The sequence below is a fragment of the Trichosurus vulpecula genome, chromosome 3 (assembly GCF_011100635.1).
Source record: "Trichosurus vulpecula isolate mTriVul1 chromosome 3, mTriVul1.pri, whole genome shotgun sequence".
Lineage (NCBI taxonomy): Eukaryota > Metazoa > Chordata > Mammalia > Diprotodontia > Phalangeridae > Trichosurus > Trichosurus vulpecula.
Window position 1 is genome coordinate 18,026,739 of NC_050575.1, and position 27,487 is coordinate 18,054,225.

Genomic DNA, 27,487 nt, shown 5'->3' on the forward strand with positions numbered 1-27,487 from the left:
GACCCTAACTTCTCTGTGCCTTCATTTCCTTGTCTGTAAAATGAGGCAATGATATCTGTGTTTTCCTATATTCACATATGAGCTAAGTCCTTTTAGAACTGGAGGTGCTATAAAAACAAGAGCTATTACTTGTGTTCTAAGCAGATATCGGGCCTGGAGGCCGCAGGTTCCCCACCCCTGAGCTAGATGAAGCAGTGGCCAGAGTACTGGACCTGGAATTGGGAAGACCTGGGTTCAAATGTTGCCTTACTAGCCATATGTCTATTAAAAAGTCACTTGACCTCTGGGAGCGTCAGCTTTCTCACCTATAAAATGGGGCTAATCATAGCACCTACCTCCTGAATCGTTGTAAAGATAAAATGAGATAATATACGTAAAGCGCTCTGCAAATCTTGAAATGCTATAGAAATGCTAGCTATTATTACTGTAGTTGCTTGGGAACAGATAAGGTAGAGAAGAGAGAGCTGGCATTTCTACTGACTGGGGGGAAAGGGAGCAAGTGTTCGCACACACGCGCGTGTGTTGTGAAGGGTGGGATCAGACAAAGGAAACATCTTGTCCAAGATCACAGTGAGGGGCTCAGTAAGGTCTTGGACACAGGTCTTCTGACTCTTAGGCCAAGTCTCTTCCCCTTTTTTCTTCTCCCTTACTCCCTCCCTCTGTCTCTTCCTCCCTACCTCTGTCTCTTCTTCCCTCTCTTTTCCTTCCTTCCTTCCTTCCTTCCTTCCTTCCTTCCTTCCTTCCTTCCTTCCTTCCTTCCTTCCTTCCTTCCTCCCTTCCTCCCTTCCTCCCTTCCTTCCTCCCTTCCTTCCTTCCTTCCTTCCTTCCTTCCTTCCTTCCTTCCTTCCTTCCTTCCTTCCTCCCTCTCTTCCTTCCTTCTTTCCTTCTTTCCTTCTTCCCTTTCTTTCTTTTCTCTGTCTCTTTAGGAATAGTATGAGTTTGTTATCAGCTCACAGAAACACCGAATTTTCCTGGCAAATAGGTGTTATTTTAAACCCTTATGATTTATTTACTCTTATTTTTCCCATAAAAATGGCAGCCTATCACTTATACACAAAACTGAATGTCTGAGGCCAGTAGAGCATGTGTTAGCTAAGAGAGCACATTGACCTTGAGCCAGGTCACTTCTATAACAGAGCTTGTTCTATATTTGCCATTGTCTGCCATTCCACGTGCCCATATTACAGATGGAACACAGTAGGGAAATGAAGAGTCGTCCTGGCCGTATACCGCCAAACTCAAATTCAGTTTTTACATACATCCTTTCCTTAAAACTCTGGTCTTCTGTGCCCCTTCCAGCTGCCAGGTCTCTCTCCATCATCTGGAGGCAGCTGGATGGCCTAGTGGGTAGAGTACAGGGCTTGGAGTCAGGAAGAACCAAGTTCAAATCCTGTCTCAAATATTGGCTGTATGACCCTGGACAAGTCACTTATTCTCTCCCATCCTCAGTTTCCTCATTTGTAAAAGGGGGATAAAAATAGCAGCAATTCTTCAGGGCTGTCAAGAGGAACAAAGGAGGTAGTACTCATATAGTGCTTTACAAATGTTAAAATAAGTGTTATATAAATGCCAGCTATTATTAGCAGCCTCTGCTGGCACGGTGAGACTCTAAGAGAAATTGAGTGCAGGGAGAGCAGGGGGTTTCAGGCTGAGGAGCCCCATGTTCTTATCCCCAGGGGCAGGAAGTCTTAGTTATCCACAATCCCAGAGCAAGAGTCTCTGGGGGAGATAACGATTAGCTAATCTCTAAGAGATGACTGAGGGTCACCAGAGACAGCCAGGACGCCCAATTTGAGAAGAGGGACACAGCTTTGACAGCCAATTTGTCTGTGCTGAAGGGCTATGTAAGTAATCAGGAATTCAATCCATTTCACCAAGCCCCTGATGTGTATGCAGAGCAAAAGGCTTGCTGTTGGGGAGGATTCAAAGTTTCAGTAACACAGTGTCTCCCATCATTACTGGCTAGAAGGGCAATAAGATTTAAATATAATTTATACTTATATATATATATATATATATATTTTATTTTTTCTTCCTTTTATTTATATATATATTATAAATACACTAAATATATATTTAAATATAACTATAATAGACAATGTATTTTGTTGAGCTGTTAAGTCATTTTTCAGTCATGTCTGACTCTCTGACTCCATTTGGAGTTTTCTTAGCAAGCATACTGGAATGGTTTGTCTTTTCCTTCTCCAGCTCATTTTACAGTTGAGGAAACTGAGACAAACAGGGTGAAGTGACTTGCCCAGGTCACACAGCTAGTAAATATCTGAGGTTGGATTTGAACTCAGGAAGATGAGTCTTCCTGATTCCAGGCCCAGCTCGCTAACCACTGTACCACCTAGCTGCCCCAATAAGTATAATTAGCAAAGTATAAAACAAAATCCAGAGGGGAAATCTGAGCACAAGATTGTTCCTGGGGTAATGGGGTCAGAGTTAGAAACGGAGGGAAGAGTGGAGAAGTAGGGTGGATAGAGAAGGGAATCGAGGATGTTCTTCTTGGAAGAGATAGCATGAGAATTTAATTTTAAATGGCGAATGAGTTCATTTAAAAGATTCAACAATTAAAAAAGAAGAGGGAGGCATGAGAGTACAGGGGATTCGAAAGACAGAGTAGGTCGGTTTAGTTAGATCTAGAGTGTGTGGAAGGAAGATGAGGTGGGAAAAGTAGAAAGACTCCAGATTGCAGTGGACCAGGAACACAAGGTAAAGACATTTGAATTTTACTCTGAAAGTAATAGGGAGCCAGGAAAGACTTTGGAGCAGGGGAATGACATCACCAGGTCCATATATAAGGAGAATTAATGCAGTGGATCATAAAGGATGGATTGAAGGGGGAGGAAATATGGCGGTCATAAACTGGGGCCGCCATCAGGTACAGCTGATGTATTACTTCCTTGGCCTCCTTCCCAGCTGATTGGGGAGCATGTGAACACAGCCCGGGCCATCTCCTCGGGGCTGGAGGCCACCACACTGCAGATCTTGGAGAAGTTACTGAATGAATTCATCCTCAGGTCAGTCTTATATTCCCCCAAAGGCTGGGCTCCTTACTCCTTAGAGGGCTTCCCTGAAGCGGGGACTCCTGCCTTTCCTTGGGAGGGGAAGAAGGGGGAGTAGATGGGGAGGAAGAAATATCACCAAGTACTCACTGATGCCTGGGGCCTCGGGGTCTCAGTTTAACATCTGTAACCCCAGGAATTGTTTGAGGCTGGGGCATAAGTGCTTGAACCCAGGCTTCGCAGACAGAATTACACCCCACCCTCACACCCCATTGGAGTCCTCCTTTTTCCTGGGATTAGGGAAGGGACTAGGGGAAGCCCATGTTGGGATTGGCTGGGTGAAGGTCAGGTGAATTTCCTCTTCTTCACCTATTAAAGATTAAAAGAGTTATTACAACCCATCACCCTTGTATCTTCTTCAGGTCCTTAGGTGGAAAGCAACCTGGATTTAAACTCAAAGGATCTGGGTTTGAATCTCACCTCTGCTACTCACCACTTATGTGATTTAGGGCAAAGGTCCCCTCTAGGCTTCAATTTTCTCACCTACAAAATGAAGACATTGGACTATTTATCAGCTCCAAGGTCCCTGTTATCTCTAAATCCTATGATCTATGGACTCTCACACCAACCCTGAGAGGAAAGGGATTACTGCGTCTCCATTTTGAAGAGAAGGAATTGAAGCCTAGAAAGGGGACAAAGCTCATTCAAGGTCACAAAGAGAGTCAGTGACCCAGGTGGGACCAGAACCTAGGTTTTCTGGGTAACAGTATGTCTGTGAGGAACTCTTTGCCTAACATGGAAAAGTTGACCTGCTGGACAGCTGCTGGGGTACAGCCTGCCCTCTCTCCTCTTCTCTGACCCCCACCTTTAGAAGGTGGAAATTGCCAGTCTGTTCCAGTCCATCCCCTCCTCTTCCTCCCACCTGGTTACCATGTCTAGCTCTCCCAGCTCTCCCCAGCAAGGTGGAAATCCTTGAATATGTAGCAGAATAATGGCCAAGGTAGCCCAGCCCCTTCTTCTCCTTCCCACCCTCTTCCAACCAGGCAGTAACTGCTATTAACTCCTATTTTGGTGTAAGAAAAAAGAGAAACCAGTTTATTGCTTTTTTAAAAAAAATTCTATTTTAAGAAGTATATAAAACATAAAAATCATTAAGATTCTCCCCATTTAGCTCTAGCATCCCCAGCTCGACATGTCCAATAGGGAAGTGCCATTTTTTTCTCTTCCTTTTTTCTTTTTCTTCTTCTTTTAAGATGTTATGAATTTGTTGTTGTTTAGACATTTTTCAGGTGTGTCTGATTCTTCGTGACCCCATTCTGAGGTTTTCTTGGCTAAGATGCTGGAGTGGTTTGCTGTTTACTTCTCCAGCTCATTTTTACAGATGAGGAAACTGAGGCAGAGTTGAGTGACTTGCCCAGGGTCACACAGCTAGTAAGTGTCTGAGGCCAGATTTGAACTCACAAAGAAAAGTCTTCTTGACTCCAAGTCTGGCACTCTATACACTGCACCTCCTAGCTGCCCAGATATTATAATTATGTTGTATTAAAAGAATACCTTTGTTTGTGATTAAAGTTCAAATCTTTCATGCTTCTTTCATCTGCATACCCTGCCATCATGGCCCCTGCTTCTCTTTGACCTCCTTTATAATAACGAAGCCCATGAATCACTCACTGCTTTACCTAAGCTGGTCATTTAGGTCTAATTAGAGAGAAATGTAAATAAATCTGAAAGAACAGAGATAAGCGTTGGAACCACTCTGTAACCTGGTCTCGCTGGGAAGGGGAGAGGAAAGGAGCAGGGCGAAGAGAAGAAGCATCACCATCTCCACCTTTGTTTCTGGCACACATAGATCATCCTTCTGTCTCATCTCAGCCCTGGGTGGCTATCTGCATGGTTTATGCCCCTACACACGGTGGAAGGTGAGGCGGTGTGGTACAGCTGTGGCAGCCTTTGCTCTCTCCTCCATCGGCAACCCACCTACCTCTTTGTGAATTCTCTCCTGCACAGTGAGGGGACAGCAGTGCTTCCCTTTTAAGGATCACACAACCAGTAAACACTCGTTCTGCCACCTGGAACTGGTCTCTAATGGCCTGCTACACTTGATCGCTAGAGCCAGTGATTACTACCACCACTGAAACCACTCTGACCCTTTTAGTGTTATCCCAATGTATTCTGGCGTATTTGTTGGTTGTTTTAAGAAACTGTTATGTTTATTATAAACAATATCAAATACCCCATGGCATTTATATTACATTATGTCATGGCATATATCATATCATATCATATCATATCATATCATATCATATCATATCATATCATATCATGTTATGAAAACACAGTGGGTTTAGAGCCAGAGGACCTGAGTTTGATACTGGCTCTGACATTATCTGTATTACCTTGGGTAAGTCATTCCCCCTCCTCTCTGCCTCAGTTCCCCCCTCTATAAAATGAGGTAGTTGGGTTACATGGTCTCTAGCTCCTCTTCTGACTCTAAATCTTATGATTCTTCGACCCCTGGTTTGGACCAAGCAGCCACAGGATTTTTCCCTCTTTCCCTCTCTCCCTGTGCAGGTTTGAGAAGAGGTTCTTGGATTCAGACTCTGCGAAGGATCAGACCCTGTTCCTGCCCTACCTCTGTGCCTACATCACTGCCTTCCAGGAGCTGAAGTAGGCTTCAATGTCTGGGGAGGAAGGACAGGGGAGGACCCTCTCTAGGGCTTGGGGAGGAAGGGTACAAGAAGGCTGTTAAGTCAGCCTCTGGCCAAGGCCAAAATCCCTCCTAAGTCATCTTCCACTCAACAGAAGTTTGTGCTTAGAGCGCTATCCTCAACAATAGGGGAGATGCCAAGTTTAGGCATGCCATGGTCCCTCCCTTCATGGAGCTTACAGTGTGATAGATAGAAGGACAAGGCCATAATGAAGTGAAATAATTAATAGCACCTAGTAAGACAGCACAGGTTTCTGGGAGGCCTCAGGGATAAGGGTTATGGGGAAGGCTTCCTAGAGGGGTTTGAATGGGGTTTTAAAGGAGGAATAGAAATTGTGGATTCGACAGACATAGAGAGAGGTGATGGGGCATTCCACATGTAGGGGAAAGTAGTAGCTTGGAGGCAGAAGAGGGCTAGATGTGTTTGGGGAATAGAAATTAGGTGTTTGTTTGGAGTACAGTGTGTAGAGGGAAGTAATAGGAGATAAAGCTGGAGAGGCAGGCTGGTGCCAGATGGTAACAGGCCTCCAATATCTGGATGCAAAGCCTATACTGGCATTCAGTAGAGTGCCAACAAAGATTTTTTTTTTAGCAGAAATGTGATTAGCTCTATGCAATAGGAAGGTTATTCTGACAGCAGTATGAAGAATAGATTTAAGAGTAGGCAGAATGGCAGATGAAGATTTGGCTTTCTGTTCCAATGTCTCTCTTTTCTCCCTCTATCCCTCGTCAGTGTGATTCAGTGGAAAAGAACCTTTGATTCCCCTTTCCCCAGCCTGTCAATAATTCACTGGGTGACCTTGGACAATGATCTTCTTCTATGAACCTCATCTGTAATAGGCAGTTAATGATATTTGGAGCATGTAGCTCGCAGCGTTTTGTGCAATAAATGGAAGTTACTGCCATGGCTCTTTCATGCAGCTCTTCAGGAGGCAGAGGAAGGAAGAGCAGACCTGGGCCCTGCGTCAGCCGCTTGTCTGTGGGAGCTCACAGGCAGGTGCTCCAGCCAGGAGAGATAAGAAAGTTCCAATCGGTTCTAACCACAATGCTAGGTGTGGGTAATACTGGACTGACAGCTCAGCCACCCAATGACATGAGTGGAATGCCAGATGAGAGGGTGGGCAGTTCCTCCCACTATTACCACAGAATCCTCTAGAAAGGAGTTAGGTCTTGGAGCCCAGAATCTTTCACCATCTTGAGATCACTAAAGATTGGCCTCCAGGCAATGCTGGAGAGCTTTCTCGTCTTCTACCTTCATCACCAACTGAGGAATCCACTCCAAGAGAGCAGATGTGTTATCTTAGAAAAGTACTTGATTGGAAGTCAAGAGATGTGGGTTCAAATCCTGGCTCTGCTATTTACTAGCACTGTGATGATGGCTGACTCCCTCTCTATCTTTGGGCCTCAGTTTTCTCATCTGCAGAATGAGAGAGCATTGACCCAGATGATTTCTCAGGAGGTGTCTGGCTCATATTCTGAAGCTGTACCACTTCAGTACTTGGGTAGGAACAAGAATCACAGGATTTAGTTTAGTTTAGTTTTTTTTTTTTTTGGAGGAGGGCAGTTGGGGTTAAGTGACTTGCCCAAGGTCACATAGCTAGTAAGTGTGTCAAGTGTCTGAGGTCACATTTGAACTCAGGTCCTCCTGACTCCAAGGCTGGTGCTGTACTCACTGCGCCACCTAGCTGCCCTGAATCACGGGATTTAGACAGATTTATCTGAGCCAATGATCTCAACTTACAGATGAAGAAACTGAGATCCAGAGAGAGCAACTCATAGAAAAAGCCAATTGTCCGAGTCCCATGTTTCCAACTCTATGGTGAGGGAAGGAAGGAGCCATGGGAGAAAGATGTCCTATGTTTTCCTAGGGATCTTTTACCCCTTTTGGTGATTTCTATGCCAACAGACCCCATTTCTGTGGCATTTTATAGGACCATAAATGCCCTCTCCACAATACCCCTATGAAGGAAGACACACAATTTTTATCCCCCTTTGAAGGGAATAACTTGCTCCGGCTCATAAAGTGAGCCAGGGGCAAAGGTGGAATGTGAACCTAGACGCCTTCGCTCCCTATCTGGCACTTTTTCCAGTTGGGTGAAGCTCAAAAATATCCCCCTGCCCCTCACTTGCCCACTAGCCTGTGAGCCTGGGGAGCTAAATTTTATCCATCCCCCTGCAGGATTCAAAGTCAGAAGACCTAGGCTTGGGTACCAGCTCTGCAGTGACTGTTTAGCGGTGCAAGTCACTCTCTTTCGCTGGGACTCAGTTTCTTGATCCGTAAAATGAAGTGGACCAGAAAGATGATCTCTAAAGGTCTTTATCCACTTTAGATCTTGTAAGGACTCCTCCATTACCCCCACGTCCCATACAGATACCACCAGGGTTGTTGCTTTGGGATCTCACAAACATATCGTATGTGTTACCTCCCTTCCCCCTCTCACCACCAACCCCTTCCCCCTCTCCCCCTGCCACTTCTGCCCTCCTTCCCCCCAAAACCAGCTTCTTATAGCCCTCTAGTCTCTATTTCTAGACTCCTGGGGACCAGTCTCCCCTACCTGCAATACTCATCCAGGCCTCAAGGTGGCAGAAGGCCTCAGGGAATCGTTAGTCTAAAATACTAAGAACGAATGGACTGAAGAATCCCCAAACCTTCTATAGCCAGAAGTTCAAGGAGGTCCATAAATTCCCATGTTCTTATCAATTATAGAAGGGGACCATTCCAGGTCATTCCCTCAGGAAGATCACAATATGGAGCAGACGAGAGAAAGAGACCCAGCCCCTGCCTTCAGAATGCTTGTAGTCTAGCTAGAGGAGAGGGGTACATGAACATGGGATAGGGCCAGCCAATCAGGCCAGTGTGGGATACCATAAAGGACGGAGAAATTCAGAGAGGGGAAGAACCATCGTGCACTGGCCTAATCAGGGCTGGCTTCCTGAAGGAGGTGGCATGAGCTGAGTGAGCCTTAAGGGAGAGCCAGGTTCGGGACAAGGGCATCACTATCGCTTTGCCCAAGGAAAGAGAATGACATTTTGGGTGAGAGGAATAGCTCAAAAACAAAGAAAGGTGGAAGTGTGCCTAAGGGATGTATGGCATAATGAAGAAATAGGGCTGGATGAGACATAGAGATGTGTTGAGTAGTATGAGATAAGCCTAGAGAAGATGTAGAAGTCAGCCTACAGAGAGCTTAAATGCCAGGCAAAGAGGCTTGTGCTGCATGGAGTAAGAGGAGAAATAGGGAGCCATCGCAGGTTGTTGATCAGGGAAGGACATCAGGTAACAAGCATTTATAAGCATCAGTCACTGGGTCACAAAGGCAAAGTGAATCATTCCCTGCCCTCAAGGAGCTTCCATTCTAATGGGGAGACAATGTGCACATATAAAATATACAACATATAGACATAAAATAGAAGTAACCTGGCATTCAGCCCTGGACCATTTGCATAAAACTTTCCACCAGTGAGGAAAGTCTTATGGAAATGATCCAGGCTTGAACTCTTGGTTACCTATACAAAGTACATACAAAACAGACACAGGGTCTGGCTCAGAGATAGGCATTATGAATTTGATTTTGGCAATCTGGAAGGATGCACTGAAGAGGGGGGGAATGGAGGCAGCGGAGCAGGGGGGCAATGTAGAAAGCTTTGACTAAATGAGGTGAAAGGAGCCTGAATGAGGGCGTGGCAGTGTGAGTATAGATAGGAATAAATTTGAGAAATGGAGGTAACCAAACAGTGCTTCACAGTGGATTGAACGTAGAGATGCATAGAGCACAGCAGTGCTGCAGAGGTTGAGAGGGCAAGTAAAGCAGGGCCAAGCACTTTAGGCCAAGGCATTCATAGGCAGAGGATTTAAAAATTACATTTCGTCAGTGTTGTTGGCAGTCATTTCAGTCACGTCTGATACTTCAGGACCCCATTTGGAGTTTCCCTGGCAAGGATACTGGAGTGGTCTGCCGTTCTCTTCTCCAGTGGGTTAAGACAAGCAGAGGCTAAATGATTTGCCCAGGATCACATAGCTAGTGATTGTCTGAGGCCATATTTGAACTTATGGATAAATGCTTTGAGAAGATGGGACTTACCGGAAAAGACCCTGATGTTGGGAAAAGATTGAAAGCAAAAGGAAAAGAGAACAGCTGGATAGAAAGCATCATGGGAATGACAAACATGAACTTAGACGGACTTCAAGAGATGGTAGAAACATGACTAATGCGGAAATAGTATTAATAGGATTGGACATGTATAGTCTATATCAGATTGCTCAATGTCTTGGGGAGGTGGGGGAGGGAAGGGAGGGAGAAAAATTTAGAACTCAAAATATTATAAAAGTGAATGTTGAAAACTATACATGTAATTGGGAAAAAAATAAAATACTATTAAGTGAAAAAAAAAAGATAGTGGAGGGTAGAAGGGCCCACTATGGTCCTTGGGGTCATGAAGAGTCAGACAGGACTGAATGACTGAACTTCTTGACTCCAGACCCAGTACTGTATCCACTGAGCTAAACTAGCGACCTCAGAAATTGCATTAGGGATCATCTATTTCCTCTTCTTACTCCTTTATTTTTTTTTTTTTTTTTTTGCAGTTAAGGAAATTGAGGCCCAGAGAAGCTGTTACCTACCCAATGTCACATAAATTGTAACTTAATTTGAACTCAGGTCTACCGCTTTTATCTATTATCTTTTATCTAAGTCTATTGTTTTTTATTTATTGTGTTGTTTCGTTTGTGTCTGACTCTTCGTGACCCCATTTGGACTTTTCTTGGGGTTTGCTGTTTCCTTCTCCAGCTTATTTTATAGATGAGAAACTGAGGGTGACAAGGTTAAGTGACTTGCCCAGGGTCACATAGCTAGTAAGTACCTGAGGACCTCCTGACTCCAGGCCCAGTGCTCAATTCACTGCATCATCTAGCTGCCTATCTATTACCTATTATCTAAATCTATTGCTTTTTATACTATCCTATGTTGTCTCTAATAAAATACTAAAATTTCAATAGCTCTTTAAGAAAGACAGCATAGCTTTTATAAGGGTTATATAATAAGATTTATAAGGTTTATAAGATATTTTCCTCAAGACCCCTCATATCCTCTAAAAATGTATGAGGCAAGTAGTCCATTTTACAGGTGAGGAAACTAAGGCCCAACGAGTTACATGACTTGCCCAAGGTCACATAATTCATAATATATCATATAGGACTGAGGATCTGAGAGCTAGAAGGGAAGAAATCTAGTCTGACCTCTCATTGTACAGGTGGGAACCTGAGGCCCAAAGGAAAGTGATATACCCAAAGACACACAATTAATGAGTGGCAAAGGCTGGACTCGAACATCTATCCTCTGACATCAAATCTAGTGCATGCATTTGTCTGACCAGTCTTTCTCAGTTTCTTTTGCTAACACCCATTCCACATCCACTCATTTTGGGTGTCTCCCAAGTATTTTTCCTGGATCTTTTCCTTTCTTTCTATTCTTTCAGTCTCAGTCTCTCATCATTTTCCATGGATTTGATTATTATCTCTGTAAAATGACTCCCAGATCTATATATCCAGTCTCAGTCTCTCTCTCTTGAGTTCTAGTCCAACATCATGAACTACCTCTTGGACACTTTGAAGTGGATGTCTCCTAGGCATCTCAAACTCAACATATCCAAAAGAGAACTTTCTTTCATGTAGGACCCACACCCCTCTGAAACATCACACAGCTTCTCAAGGTCATCACCATTCTTAACTCCTCACTCTCCATCATCAGAATATCCAATCAGTTGCCAAATTTTGTTTTTATTGCCACAACTTATCCTTCTCTGCAATCACACAGCTACCATCCTAGCACAGGCCCTCATCACCTCTTGAGCAGACTAAAGTACCAGCCTCCTAATTGGTTTCCCTGCTTCAACTTTCTTTTTCTTTTTCTTTTTGGAAGCAGTCAGGGTTAAGTAACTTGCCCAGGGTCACACAACTAGTAAGTGTCTGAAGTCAAATTTGAACTCAGGTCTTCCTGACTCAAGTCTCTTCTCTCTTCAGTCCATCTTTCACACTACTGCCAAAATGGTTTTCTTAAACCTCAGGTCTGACTACGTCATCCCCTGCTCAATAAATTCCAATGACTCCCTATTACTTCTAGAATAAAATATAGAATCCTGCTTGGCATTAAAAATTCTTCACACCTTAGCCCTTTCTTACCTTTCCAGTCTTACACATCCCACCCCTCCACTTACTCTAGTAGCCACCCTAGCCTGCTTGTTATTCTTCACACAGGTTGTTCCATCTTCCATCTCCACATCCGTAGTGGCTATCTCCCATGCCTGGAATATTCTTCCTCCTCATCTCCATCTCTCAAAACCGCTGGCTTCCTTTTAAGACTCAGCTCAATCTCCATCTTGGGCAGAAGGCATCTCCTGGTCTTCCTTCTGTGCCTAGGCTACCTTGAATTTGTTTGTGTCTCATATATACCTGTATCTGTATACATCATCATGTTTCTTGAGCGCAGGGACAGTTTTGTTTTGTCTTTTTCATTGCTAGCACCTAGTCCTGTGGCTGGAACATAGTGGAGCTCAGTAAATGCTTATTGGATGACCGATTGATTGAACAAACAAGTGGCACTTCTCTGCCTCGCATTCCGTTTTGTCCCATCCAATCTGCCTTGTTGTCTAGCTTGGCCAGTGATTCTCTGCATGACCTTGGCCTAGTTATCTCTTCCCTATGGACATTACCTTCCTCTGTAAAAATGAGGAAGTTGGACAAGATAGCTTCCAATCTCCCTTCCAGCTCTGATATTCTTTACTCTGTGATGTGGGGCCCAGAACAGCCACAGAGTAGGCCATGCCAAACTCTCCTCTTCCAGCTACCAGCTGCCCTTTTGAGGTTTTTTCTTTCACATGCTTCCCAGGCACACCCCAAAATAATCATTTACAGATGAGCCAAGCCTACAATTCTGGGATTTTCCAGCCCAGAGCCCTTCCTTCTTGGTAGGCAACAGATGGACATGAAATTAGCATTGTCATTCTCAGAGCAAGGGAAGTTTAGGGAACCTTGGGTGGAGATTTTTTGTCTGGAGATCCAGGGCCCCGTATTTGTGGGGGGAGGTAATTCCCTGTGTGCAGTACTCTTTTTCAGGGTCCAAGTTGTAGTCACTGTGGCCCTTACCCAGATAGCCTCTCTCAATGCAGATCTTTTCTTCCTCTCTCCATCAAAACTGACCCCAGGATTCCCTCCCACCCCTTCAAGGTTCCATTCCCCGGCCTGTAACAGTGACAATTAACAAGGTTACTTGAAGGCAGCCTAGTTAATACTGAGAGCCCAGGCCTTCAAAGCAGCAAACTTGGATTCCAATTCCAGCTTTGTCACTGACTATCTTTGAACAAGTCAATTCTTTTCTCTGGGCCTCAGTTTCCCTATCTGTAAAATAGTAATAATAGGTGTTTTTTTATTTATTTATAGAGGCTTTAAGCATTTTTCCTCTAAACAGCTCCTTGAGATAAACAACAAAAGTCATCTTAGACAAATTGGATTCTCAAAGAAGGGGGCTTGACTTGCCCAAGATCAAAGAAGCTAATAAATAGAAGAGCCATGATTAGAAAATTAATGTGCATTTCATTGCACTCTTCTGCCTCCATGGTCTTTGACTAATTGAGAGAAGCAGTGTGGGGAAGTGAAAAGTGTTATTAGATTTGGAATCAGAGAACTGGGGTTCACATCTGAGTTCTGTTACTTACACAGCCTTGTGACCTTGGGCAAGTGCTTTAACATCTCTGGGCCTCAGTTACCTGAGCAGTTATGGGGAGAGGATGGGAAGGAACCCATGTGAAAATGAAGAGGATTGACTAGCTGTGTTCTTTTTTGTTGTTGTTGTTTTCTTCTTTTTATTTTATATTTTAGTTTTCGATGTTGATTTCCACAAGATTTTGAGTTACAGATTTTCTCCCCATTTCTAACCTCCCCTCCCATTCCAAGATGGCATATATTCTGATTGCCTCGTTCCCCAGTCAGCCCTCCCATCTTTCACCGCATTCCCCCCCCCAGTCCCCTTTCCCCTTACTTTCTTGTAGGGCAGGATAGATTACTGTGCCCCATTCCCTATATATCTTGTTTCCCAGCTGCATGCAAAAAAAAAAAAACAAAAACAAAACCCTTTTTTAAATTTTTTAAGCATCTGCTTTTAAAACTTTGAGTTCCAAATTCTCTCACCTCTTCCCACCCACCCTCCCTAGGAAGGCAAGCAATTCAACATAGGCCACACATGTATCATTATTGTAAAACACTTCCACATTGCTCATGTTGTAAAAGGCTAACTATATTTCCTTCCATCCTATCCTGTCCCCCTTTATTCAATTTTCTTCCTTGACCCTGCCCCTTTTCAAATGTGTTTGCCTTTGATTACCTCCACCCCCATCTGCCCTCCCTTCTATCATGCCCCCTTTTTTTATTCCCTTCCCCTTACTTTCCTGTGGGCTAAGATACCAAATTGGGCTTTTGATGTTATTCCCTCCTCAAGTTGGATCCAATGAGAGCGTGATTCACTCATTCCCCCTCACCTGCCCCCTCTTCCCTTCCAACAGAACTGCTTTTTCTTGCCACTTTTATGTGAGATAATTTACCCCATTCTATCTCTCCCTTTCTCCCTCTCTCAATATATTCCTCTCTCACCGCTTAAATTTATTTCGTTTTTTTTAGATATCATCCCTTCATTTCACTTCATCCTGTGCCCTCTATCTATATTCCCTTCAACTCCCCTAATACTGAGAAAGGTCTCATGAATTACACACATCACTTTCCATGTAGGAATGTAAATATAACAGTTCAACTTTAGTAAGTCCCTTAGGAATTCTCTTTCTTGTTTACCTTTTCATTCTTCTCTTGATTCTTGCATTTGAAAGTCAAATTTTCTATTCAGCTCTGGTCTTTTCATTGAGAAAGCTTGAAAGTCTTCTATTTTATTGAAAATTCATATTTTGCCTTGCAGCATGATACTCAGTTTTGCTAGGTAGGTGATTCTTGGTTTTAATCCTAGCTCCTTTGACCTCTGGAATATCATATTCTAAGCCCTTCAATCCCTTAATGTAGCAGCTGCTAGATCTTGTGTTATTCTGACTGTATTTCCACAATATTCAAATTGTTTCTTTCTGACTGCTTGCAGTATTTTCTCCTAGACCTGGAAACTCTGGAATTTGACAACAATATTCCTGGGAGTTTTCTTTTTGGGATCTTTTCAAGAGGCAATAGGTGGATTCTTTCAATTTCTGTTTTATCCTCTGATTCTAGAATATCAGGGCAGTTTTCCTTGATAATTTCTTGAAAGATGATGTGTAGGCTCTTTTTTAGATCATGGCCTTTAAATTATCTCTCCTGCATCTATTCTCCAGGTCAGTGCTTTTTCCAATGAGATATTTCACATTATCTTCCATTTTTTCATTCCTTTGGTTGTGTTTTATAATATCTTGGTTTCTCATAAAGTCACTAGCTTCCACTTGCTCCAGTCTAATTTTTAAGGTAGTATTTTCTTCAGTGGTCTTTTAGACCTCTTTTTCCATTTGGCTAATTCTGCCTTTGAAGGCATTCTTCTCCTCATTGACTTTTTGGAGCTCTTTTGCCATTTGGGTTAGTCTATTCTTTAAGGTGTTATTTTCTTCAGTATTTTTTGGAGTCTTCTGTAGCAAGTCATTGACTTGTTTTTCATGGTTTCCTTGCATCACTCTCATTTCTCATCCCAATTTTTCCTCTACCTCTGTAACTTGCTTTTCCAAATCCCTCTTGAGCTCTTCCATGGTCTGAGACCAATTCATATTTTTCTTGGAGGCTTTTGATGTAGGCTCTTTGACTTTGTTGACTTCTTCTGGCTGTATGTTTTGGTCTTCATTGTCACCAAAGAAAGATTCCAAAGTCTGAGTCTGAATCTGAGTCCATTTTCGCTGCCTGGCCGTGTTCCCAGCCAACTACTTGACCCTTGAGCTTTTCGTTGGGGTATGACTTCTTGTAGAGTAGAGAGTACTTTGTCCCAAGCTTTAGCGTCCAAGCACTGCTGTTTTCAGAGGTACTTCTACTCCACCGTCACCCCAGGCTCTGTCCCAGCAGCGCTCCTCCTCCCCTAAGAACTGCCAACCAGGACCGCAATCCAGATCCAAGCAGGGCACAGCAAGAGAATCTGCCTTTGTGCCCACAAAGTGCTCCTTGTACTCCCGCTCTGATCCACGGCTAGATTCCTCCCACTGTGTGAGCCAGGGACTCAGGAAGTGGCTAATGCTGGAGCTCTGGAAGCAGCCTCAGGACCTTTCCGCTACTGCTACCACCACCACTGCACCACCTCCTCCACCCCCAGAGCTGGCAGCCGGACCATTCTGAACTCAATCCTGCAGTAGCCCCCTAATCTGCTCTTTGGCGTTTGTGGGTTGAGAAGTCTGGCAACTGCCACCACTCACTATTTCATGGCCCCAATGCCTATTCTGGCTGGCTGATTCCGGGTCTGGTCTGTCCCAGCATGGCCCACACTGGGCTGCCCTCAGCTCTCAGCACCATGCGATAGACCCTTCCCGGCAACCATCTCCTGGCCTGGAAACCTGTTTCCCTCTGCTATTTCCTGGGTTCTGCAGCCCTAGAATTTGTTCAGAGCCATTTTTTACAGGTATTTGGAGGGATTTGAGGGAGAGCTTAAGCAAGTCCCTGCTTTCCATCTGCCATCTTGGCTCCATCCCAGACTAGCTGTGTTCTGAGATCCCTTTCAGCCCTAAATCTAAAACACAGTAGTCTCAAAGGTCCTTTTCAGTTCTTTTTTATTAAGTTAATTTGTTTTTAGTTATCAACATTCACTTCTATATGTTTTAATTTTTTCCCCGTCCCCAAGACAGCCGGCATTCCAATATAGGCTCTACATATACATTCCTTTTAAACATATTTTCACATTAGTCGTGTCGTACAGAAGAATTAGAATGAATGGGAGTAACCATGAGAGAGAAAAACACAAAACAGAACAAAACAAAAAAAGAAAATAGTCTGCTTCGATCTGCATTCAGACTTCATATTTCTTTTTCTGGATGTGAACAGCATTTTCCATTATGAGTCTTTTGGAATTGTTTTAGGTCTTTGCATTGCTGAGAAGAGCTAAGTCTGTCAAAGTCAGTCGTCGAACACTGTGGCTGATACTGTGTACCATGTTCTCCTGGTTCTGCTCACTTCACTCAGCATCAGTTCATATAAGTCTTTCCAGGTCCTTTCCAGTTCTAATATTCTATGAGGCTCACTGTGCTCTTGGACCGTTGTTTCAAGAGGATAAAGGGGTGGCAATTACAGACCTCAAAGTACAGAAGAGTATCTGACTGAGTGGACACAGAGGGATAAGGCCTTCTCCCCTTCCCAGACTCCTGCCTCTTGGCTGGTGCTAGGAGGCTCACTTGCTCCTGGCTTTTTCTCTCCAGGACCAACCTACCGGCCAAATTCTCAAGCAGCTTTAAGAATGTGGGAAATACCCTGTCTGAGGTAATTAGAAGATTCAAAAATCGAATGCTGGTCCATTTACATCAAGAAACACAGGTAAGGCCTTTGGTTCTAAGTTCCTAGACTCGTTATCTGCTCCAATGGTATCAGATGGAAATGGGGGTCACCACACCATACATAAGGATGACTGCAGGACCCAGAGGTAGACCCAGCTATGGAATGAGCAGGGATGCATGGGATTGCTGACCAGCCAGAATCCACCCTGATCTTTGACAAAGGCCAGGGTGGAGGACCTTGGCAAGTGGCAGGGGTTTTCTGGTAAAGACGGAGAAGGATATGGGAAAGTTTTTCATTTTCCTCTCATTGGAGAAAATGTCTATTTACAAAGAGCCCTTTTGTAAGAGAGGCAAAAGAAGAAGTTGCCTAGGTCCTGTGACAAGAGGTGGTATCCAAAAGGAGTTGGCGTGGGAGAAGAAATAATATGTGGATGGAGACAATGTATAAGAGGAAGCAGTGTATCAGAGGAGGCATTGAAACAGTGTATGCTTGGGTCTACAAATCCTTATTATCTAAACTAAACTGGGCCCTCACTACTGCACAGCAATCCGTTAAACCATCTCTGAGTCTTCATCGCACTAGCCAAAAAAGCTGCTTTGAAAACTTCTCTCTCTTTAAGACTCCAACTATACCTCCATGCCCTCTGCTCTAAACATATGACTTTGTCTCTTACTTGGCAAACAAGTTTGAAGTCATCCATTGTGGGCCCTCTTCTCTCCCATTCTCCATACTCCAAAACCTGTCTATGTCTTCACCCACCCTCTTCCCCTTCCCTGAAGTCTCTGAGAATGAGGCAAATATCTTTTCTCCTTGCCAAAGCTAACTCCTTTTGTTGTGCCTGTGACTATCGAAAAAATTTTGAGAGACATCATTTCTGGGCAATGTTATCATTTCATTAATAAAGCCGGCATATCTATGAATAACAAGAAGTTCATCTGGCTCTCTCTTAGAGCAAAGACCCCTCACAGTGGTGGGTTCACAGTTTATATGCCCTTCAAAGAGTAGGTGTTCCTGAGGAGTGGCAATCAACTCTGATTGGTCAACAATTAATGACAAAATGAACATTGCAATGAGAGGTTGAGCTGTATTATACTGAGGGTCTTGGGGCACATGATTTAGGTTACCCAAACCTTGGCCAGAGAGACTTATCAATTTCCATACCACCCTTCTGAGAGAAGAGAAGATCCACATTTTCCCAGGCCTGTCTGAGCAAACACAGTGAGCAAAAATATACCCATTAGCCCCAAATCAGAATTTCTTTTACTATCTGATTAGATCTTGGCCTGGGTAAATCTTTAACAGAGATATCTTACACTGGTTGGTTTCTGGATGAGGAAGTAGAAAAGGGGAAAAACCTTGGTTCTGACTGAATAATTAGTTACTAACACCAGAGAGAAATGTTCATTTCTCACATTCCTTTATCTTATCTCCTCCTTTGGAAACTTGCTATATTCATCATTCTCTCTTTCTCATCATCACGGGTTCCTTCCCTGCTCTCTACAAACATGCTCAAGCCTTACCCTTCCTTAAAAACCTTTGACTTGACCCTGCCACCCTGCCCAGCCTTTGTCCTTCCCTGACTGCCAAGTTCCTAGAGTTGCCTCTACTTGCTGTCTCTATTTCTGTACCATCCCCTCACTTCTTAACTCCATGCAACAAGCTTCGGCCTCCCATTTTCTCCAAAATAACCAGTGGTATCTTAACTGCTAAATTTAATGGCCTTTTCTCCATCCCTTTCCTCATTGACTTCTCTCCAGCTTTTGAAACTATTGATGTATTCAATTCAATAAACATCATTAAGCTCCTACTATGTGCCAGGCTAAATGCTAAGCACTGGGGATACAAATAAAAGTTCTTTGCCATCAGGGAACTTACAAAGGAATGGAGGAAGACAACACACAAAAGGAAGTTGGAAAATTGGGTTGGGCAGGGGGAGCCAGGAGGTCTGTGGAGTCAGGGTATTATGTTCCAAGGAGTTCAGACCAAGCAGAGCTGCAGAGGGAAAGTAGAGTAGAGGGAAAGCAAAGACCAGGTTCAGTCCTCTATGAAGGGAAGCTTTCTTTCAGAGGAGTTTGATTTTCTACCCTCCAGCCCTCCAATCAGAAGGGAGAAGGAGCTGAGGAAGCTGGGAAGGTGTTGAGTATCCAAGACTGAGTTAAAGAGCACGATGAGATTCCTGGTGATCAGCCTATCCAGGCCTCCTCCCCCCCACCCCCAACTCCCTTAAACTACTGTCTTCTCTTGGCCATCCTGACAGCACCTTCTCAAGCCTCCTTTGCTGGTTCATTATCCCTCTCCCAGTCTCTAAGGTATTCCCTAGGGCTTAGTCTTAGATACTCTTTTTTGCCCTCTATATATTCTCTCTCCCTTTCTCTCTCCCTCTCTTCTCTTTCTCTCTCTTTTTTTTTGGAGGGGGGAAGGCAGGGCAATTGTGGTTAAGTGACTTACCCAAGGTCACACAGCTAGTATGTCAAGTGTCTGAGGTCGGATTTGAACTCAGGTCCTCCTGACTCCAGGGCCAGTGATCTACTCACTGCACCACCTAGCTACAGCCCCCTCCTCTCTCCATCTTCTCCTCTCTCTTCCTCCCTCTTCTCACTTTGTTCCTCTCTCTCCCCACTCTTACCCCTCCTCTTTCCCTTTTTCTCCTCCTCTTCCTCCTCCTCCTCCTCCTCCTCCTCCTCCTCCTCCTCCTTCTTCTTCTTCTTCTTCTTCTTCTTCTTCTTCTTCTTCTTCTCTCTCTCTCTCTCTCGCTCTCTCTCTCTCTTTCTCCCCCTCACTTGTTAATCTCATTGACTTCTATAGGTTCAATTATAATCTCTATACAGATGAATCCCAGATCTATATATTCAGCACTAAATTTTCCCACGATCTAGCCCCACATCTCCAGCTATCTGTGGGGCATCTGTACCTGGACTTCCTCAAATTTAATCTGTTGAAAAGGAGATTACCATCTTCTCTCCCAAACTTCCTCCTGTCCTAGGCACTATTTCCATCATGCAAATTAAGAGGGAAGTTGAATTCTAATGAATAGCATGCAGCTACTCTAAGGGTTTAGAATGGTTTATTGATACAGCCAAGCAAAGGATTGGACAGATGAACAGCAATGCAGTGAGGGATAGAATAACGTGAGGCCTGCCACTCCCACTTACAGGGCAACATGCTTTGGTTGGTGGCCCAGACGAACAGTGTGATGTGTCCTATAGTGGAAGGTTCAGAGCTAGGTTTATGTAGGATTTTCAGACAAAAGGTTTGTTGCTTCAGCTTTCACCTCGGGGCAAAGGAACATGAACTAGTAGCAAGAGGATGGGAAGTCCCTGAAATTTAATCAGTTCAGAATGAGGAAGGTGGAATTATAACTATTTTGCATCAAAGAGCTTGCTAGAAATTTTCAGCAACCAACTGGGTGCAATTTAAGCCTTAAGCATCCCAGAACTGGGGAACAGGAGACAGCCTAGGAGAGGGGGGCCATTGATTCCTCTGCCTAGTCAATTATTCTCGTGGTCAGCCAGGTTCAAAACTTCAGAGCCATCTTTGATCTTTCACTTCTCATGCCCATATCCAATTGGTTAGTTGCCAAATCTTTGCACAATTACATATTATATATTAGGTAAAAATAAACATATTCATTATATATAAAGAATATGTATATGTTACATTAATAATATATGTATATATTATACATTAAACATATGTACATATAACATACATATCTATTTCTATGTATAATATATGTATAAATATATAATAGTGCATTGTATTGTATATGTAATATATAACATTACATTATGCATTGACTATGCATTACATATCTATGAATATACATATATGAAATATACACACAAATATGTCTATATTATACATGTATAAATAATACATTGTATAGACATAATTTATGCCACACATAAATAACGTGTGTATGACTATGTACATTATATTTATATATGTAACATATACACATATATATGTGGCTTGTATTACGCGTACATGTGCATATGTATACATATTTATAAAATATACACATAAAGTTAATATACATATTATATATGACATGTGATTATGTATAAATATTTAATATGTGTCTATGTATGCATATATGAACATATACATCACAGTAGGGATACTATAAGGTCATTATAATTTCATATTCTCCCCCTCTCCTTTTCCCCCATTCCTGTGTAAGTTGTCCCTTCTCTGGGTATATATCCATACCTACATTTACATGTATATTCATCTCTATATCTATCTCTCTATGTCTAAATTGGGACACCAATAATTTTATTGTTTTTCAGTCATTTCTGTCATATCTAACTCTTTGTGACTTCATTTGGACTTTTCTGGGCAAAGATACTGGAGTGGTTTGCCAATTCTTTCTCCAGCTTATTTTATAGATGAGGAAACTGAGGCAGACAAGGTTAAGTGTCTGAGGCCAGATTTGAACTCAAGATGGGTCTTCCTTGACTCCATGATCGGCACTCTCTCCACTGCACCACCTAGCTGCCCATGCACCAATAATTAGATAATATCCGAAAAGGCTTTGTATAGGAGAAGCCACATGAGATGAGGCTTAAAAGGGTACTAAGGATACTGAGAAGTAGAAGTGAGGAGGGAGTCTAATCCAGGCATGACGCCCAACACCAAAGCCATCAGCAGAGCCCGTGCCCCCAGGGAGGTCTCAGTTTTGTTGGAGAGACAAAAATTGCCCACATGGAATATAGTCAGAGACCAGGACAGGATCACTCTTTGAAAGCCATATATTAATCACTCGCCATGACTAAGGTCCTGTGCTTGGCACTGGGGTACACAAAGAGAGATCTAACATTGGCCCTACCTCCAATGAACTTAGTCTTTTTTCCTTTGATTTTATTTTTAATTAACACACATACATTAACTTGACCTCTGGCTTATTAAAGGAGTAGGTCAAGCAATATTTGCTCTGATAAATAGTCAGCATGAAGCCTCTAGCCCCGTGTATCAGAAGGGCAGCGAGCCTTGTAACTGCAGCAAGCCTCATCAACCTCATGGCATGGAGAAGCTTCAGCTTCTTTCTCTGGTGCTTATTTCTTGAGAAGTGGTATAAAGCTTCTTTCTCTTCTTTGGCACTACCTAAAGTCTCAGAACAAGATGCTCCTTCTGAATCATTGGAATCAGGTGACATCTGTCCAATTTCCGGTTGCTTGCTGGCCAAAATCAAACTTTGTAACTTGGCCTTGACATTGTCAATCGCGTCAGAAAGTTCAACCTTCTGCTGATCAAAAAGGCTTTGCAAAAATCTGGATTGTGACTCTGGCCTTACCTGTGGGGAAGGTGAGGAAGGAAGAGGTAGATCCTGAGTTGGGGAGACTGGAGGCTCAGCCATGACACCCAAGACGGGAACACATTTCAAGGCCTTTATTGTCTAACGTGGGGAATAACAAGTACACAGCTAGGATGAAAGAGGTAGAAATAAGTGCAAAGAAGTCTGAGGGGTCCGTGGAGGGGGGGCTTACTCTCAAACAGGGGTCAAAATGGGGACATCTGAGGAAGGAAGAGGATTTCAACAAGCAGAGATATGCTGGCGTCTGCTCAGGAAATAAAGGCTTGGCCTCTGGAAATGCACCAAGTCAGGAGAAGGCAGTGCAAGACTGAGGAGCAACCAGGAGCCCCATTTGTCTGGAATAGAGGCAGCAATGCTTTACATATATTCCATTTACATACATACATACATACACACATACATACATACACACATACATGCATACACACATTGTGTGGCAAAGAAGGTCTGGAGGTCAGGAGGGGGATAGAGGATCTAAGTAGACTTCCTGGAGGAAGTGAGACAGCTTAGATCCTGAAGGCTAGGGAGGATTTGGACTGGGAGAGGTGGGGGGAGACTATCTCTTCATGGTGCTGCATCAGGCCCTAGAACGTGCAGGTGGGGTGAGGAGAGAGGGAAGAAGGGTGTCACAGTGTAGTGGAAGAGACAGGTCTAATGATCCTGTAGGCTGGCGAGCAGGGTATGATTGGGTTCTCTCTCTGCCCCACAGGTCCTATTCAAGGATGTGGGCAGCAAGGCTTGGGTGACTTCCGACAAGCTACAGCCAATCATGGAGAAGACTGTCGCCTTTGCCCAGCACCTGAAGCACCTGGTTCAGCCCCACAGTCAGGTGGTTCAGGGGCCCCAGGGATGGTCCTGCGGAGGGATGTGGAGCGCATGGGGAGAGGGGGCTCAGAAAGAAAAGACTGAGAGACCGAAAGCTGGGAAGGGAGGAAAGAGTTACAGAGCCTTGAGGCTGACCTCCACTATCCTATTCCTCTCCCAGGAGTGTCTTCAGGAAACCCACTGCTATGTGATTCGGGAATATGTGGCCCATGTGCTGAGGCCACGAGAACGGCTTCGAGGAGCAGATCGTATGGCCAGTGCCCAGAAGATGATCCACGAATCGGATGCCATTGGCTCTACCTTTCAAAGTCTGGTACTACCCAAAATTTATGTCCTTTGGCTGCTGATGGGGTGTGGTTGGTACTGTAGTGAGAATTTGTTGTCATTCGGTCATTTTCAGTCATGTCCTGCCCTTTGTGAACCTCATTTGGTGTTTTCTTGGCAAAGATGCTGGAGTGGTTTGCTATTTCCCTCTCTGGTGGATCCATTTTGTCAGGCAATCAGAGGTTAAGTGACTTGCCCAGGGTCACACAGCTAGTAAGTGTTTGAGACCGATTTCCTACTTATTGCCTATATAGCCTTGGACAAGTCACTTGTCCTCTCAAGGCCTTGGTTTTCTCTATAAGATGATGTCTAAGGTCTCTCTAAGTTCTAAGATCCTACTGTGTATTGTGTTCTGCGTTCAAAAGCCAGAGTTCCTTCTAGCCTTGATAGTCTACATTCTAAACTACCCCCACCCCAGCTCTGAAATTTTATATTCTGTTTTGTAACCCCTCCAGCTCTAAATCTTATGATACTAATAATCCTTCCCCCTGCCCCCATTCCCCTGCAGGTCCAGGCATAACATAGCACAGTGTAAGGAATCCCCCAGGCTGAGTAGGGACAGCTCAGCGCCTTCCTTATACAAAGGGATCGTAGCTTTATGGGACATCAGAACTGGAAGGAACTTTAATATCATTAGAACACAGAATATTACAGCTGGAAAGGATTATAAAACACAGAACTTGAGAGGGGGAAGCAATAGAACATTGGCTATCAGGGCTCGAAGGGACCTCAGAATCTTAGAATGTGATGAGGAAGGGACCTTGGAACGTAGAACATGGACTGTCTCAGGCAGATAGTACATCTGATAAGTGGGGAACATTAGGTTATTTAACACAACCCCATCATTTTACAGAGGAGGATACAGAAGATGCCCCTCGTGTTCGTTTGGTCGTTTTAGTCACGCGTAACTCTCTGGGACCCATGTGGAGTTTTCTTGGCAGAGACACTAGAGTGGTTTGCCATTCCTTCTCTAGTTCATTTGACAGATGAGGAAACCAAGGCAAACAGGGTGAAGTGATTTGCCCAGGGTCACACGGCTAGTCAGTGTCCAAAGCCAGATTTGAACTCAGGAAGATGAGTCTTCCTGACCCCAGGTCCGGCACTCTATCCACTGTGCCACCTAGCTGCCCAGTCTTCCTCATGCTCACCCCTTTTTCTTCTGTCTGGTTCCTTGTCTTCCCAGGGCTCGGAAGCCTCTTGGCTGGGTTTGGCGATCCCTTGCATCTCACACATCCTGTGTGAGACCTATAAAGAGGACATTAGAAAACATATCGAAGACCTCATCAGGGGTTACCCGGACATCAGGTTAGTGCTGCCCTGCATCTGGAGGCTCCCCCTAGAGTCATCCACAAACACTGAGACCCCTGAGCTGGCATGCCTTTGGATGTGGGGCGCTTTCACCCCTGCCAGCAGAGCCCCCTGTGTCTCAGCACCCTTTCCCATCCAGTGCTCCCTTCACCCTCACACCAGCCCTGACTGGGCCGGGCAGAGATGTTTGTCCTCATTTTTCCAGCCAAGGGAAGTGAGGTCCAGAAAGGGAAGTTGGTGGCAGATCTAAAAGCAGCATTGAATAAGGGAAGGAACCCTGGATTGGGAGTTGGAAGATCTAGGTTTGAATTCTGGATTTGTAACTTAGCAGCTGTGTGACTTAGGACAAGCTCCTTTCTGTCTCTGAGCCTCAGCCTCCTCGTCTGTGAATTAAAAAGACTGATCTCTAAAGTCACTTCCAGCTCAAAGTCCCATCATGTTGTTATCTTCTAACTCAGGGCTCCTGACTTCCACCCCAGGCTCTTCCCTTTGCCCTGGGTGGCCTCACATGTAGGGAGACCTTGGAGGACAGTGGGTTAATAAAATCAGAACAGGACCATGGTGGCTGAAACCTAGTGTGCTTCCCCTGGAACTTTAGAGAGTTTATCAGGGAGTGATTAAGTCCCAGCCTGGCCAGGCCTTTCCCTGGAGAGACATACATCTCCCAGATTGGCACCTCTTTGTTCTAAGGAGGGAGGTAACTTCTGGTCTAGAGATAGGGTGGAACCTCTCCGCATCTCCAGAAAAAGAAAAAAAAGCTCTGCTCCACATTTCAGATTAACAGTCCCCACATTATCTCTCTCAGGAAGTCCTTCTTGCTCTCCTTCCCATGAGTCTTCTGTCTCCTGACAGCCCCCTAGTCTGAAGGGGGTGACATGGTCCTAGCTTTCAGGCAACCCCTGACCTTGGGAGTTGGGGGGTAGAAGAGAAATGAAGAAATGAAGACCCTGCCATCAGGGAGTACCTAGTATGAGGGGGCTTCACGGCCTCTGATCAGAGGGAGAGAAAAGGCTCTAGCCTTGAACGGCGAAACCTCTTCATCGACTATATTCAAGCACAGAATGTTAGAATTGTAAGAAACCTTAGTAATCATCTATAGGCCTTCCCTCTCATTTTACAGATGGGGATGTGTGGGATGAAAGACCCCCACCAATTAAGTCAATAAGGAGCCATCTCAGAGTGGGAACAGAAATAAATTTTATTCAATACTCGAGAATTGGGCATCCCCCGCTAGAACGAATCCAGCAAGGGAGGCGCTTTACAAGGGGCAAGACACCCATAATTATACCTAACATAAGAGAATTCCCATCCACCTCTGACCCTTCTCCCCATTGGCTAGAAGGTGGGTTTACAATCTGATCTCAAAAGCTAGACAAAGAACTGGGAAACTGAGGCACAGAAGCTCCAAATCCCATTCCCTTAGTTAATGATTACAACTGAGGCGACATCTATAAATCTAAAGAAGGAGAATAGGATAAGGGGAGGGGGAGACCCTCTCCATTCTTTACAGTAGAGAAAAACAGGTCATTATGACCCTGTTCTTACTGAGCAAATCTTTAAACCAGAACCAGAAGAAAGAACAAAAAGTTTCAAGGTAAACTTTCCCAGAGGCTGAGCCATCAGACTGTCACAGCCTCAGAATTTTTTTTTCACTTTCCTATTTCTTGATTTTTAAACATTTCCTGGTATAGATATAGATATATATTTATACATATCTTCCCTGTGAAGTCTTCACATTTTATTTACCTCACACAGAGAGACTGAAGCCTAGGCGGGGGGTGGGGGGGACTTGCCCATGGTCACCCAGCTGTATTTCCCTGATAAGTCGCTTAATCACCGTCTGCCTCAGTTGCCTCATTTCTAAAAAATGGCATAATAATAGTACCTAATTCCCAGGGTAGTTGTAAGGATAAAATGAAATAATATTTGTAAAACACTGTGAAGACTTCAAAAAGTGCTATAGACACAGTAGTCATTACATGTCAGCATGGCAGGACCTGGAACCTCGGTCTTCTGATTATGTATCGAGGACTCTGGTGACTACGTCATGTTTCCTCCTCTGTGTTCTTCATTCATTTGCTTATGAGTTGGACACTGCTCCATCCTACCTTGGGCAAGTCATGCTTTCTCTCTTAGGCTCAGTTTCCCTCTCTGAAAAATGGGGGTAGGGGTAATTGAGTGGCGGGATTTGAAGCTCTCTTTCAACTCTGATGTGCTATGAGTATAAGATTTCCACAGGACATTAGGGGTGGTTCTGGGCATTTGGCCTGTTCCTATTGGGGGAGGTTAAGTCAAGAAAGTCAGTTTGATCTTTCTCAAACCTCCTCCCTCTACCACTCCTAGAGGTACGTCCAGGGGGATATCTTTAAGCTTAATAGTACCTCAGAGCTGGGAGAGAACTGAGTAAATACATCTATTTTGGTCTCTCCGAGCCCAGCCTTGCCACCGCAGAAATCCCTTTTAGAGCCTTCCTGATTGGGATCCGTCAAGCCTCCGCTGCAAATATCTCCAGTAACAGG

General features: G+C 44.1%; 1 protein-coding gene across 3 annotated transcripts in view; it reads left to right on the forward strand.

Annotated features, from left to right (window-relative positions):
- Positions 1-27,487, forward strand: part of EXOC3L4 (exocyst complex component 3 like 4) — a 103,657-nt gene that overhangs the window by 47,711 nt on the left and 28,459 nt on the right. For all 3 annotated transcript variants that reach the window (XM_036749770.1, XM_036749768.1, XM_036749769.1), the window contains 6 exons: positions 2,926-3,026; positions 5,583-5,678; positions 17,119-17,233; positions 23,221-23,340; positions 23,497-23,649; positions 24,844-24,965. In XM_036749770.1, the coding sequence (XP_036605665.1) occupies positions 2,926-3,026; positions 5,583-5,678; positions 17,119-17,233; positions 23,221-23,340; positions 23,497-23,649; positions 24,844-24,965 (707 nt within the window). The remainder of the gene's footprint in view (positions 1-2,925; positions 3,027-5,582; positions 5,679-17,118; positions 17,234-23,220; positions 23,341-23,496; positions 23,650-24,843; positions 24,966-27,487) is intronic.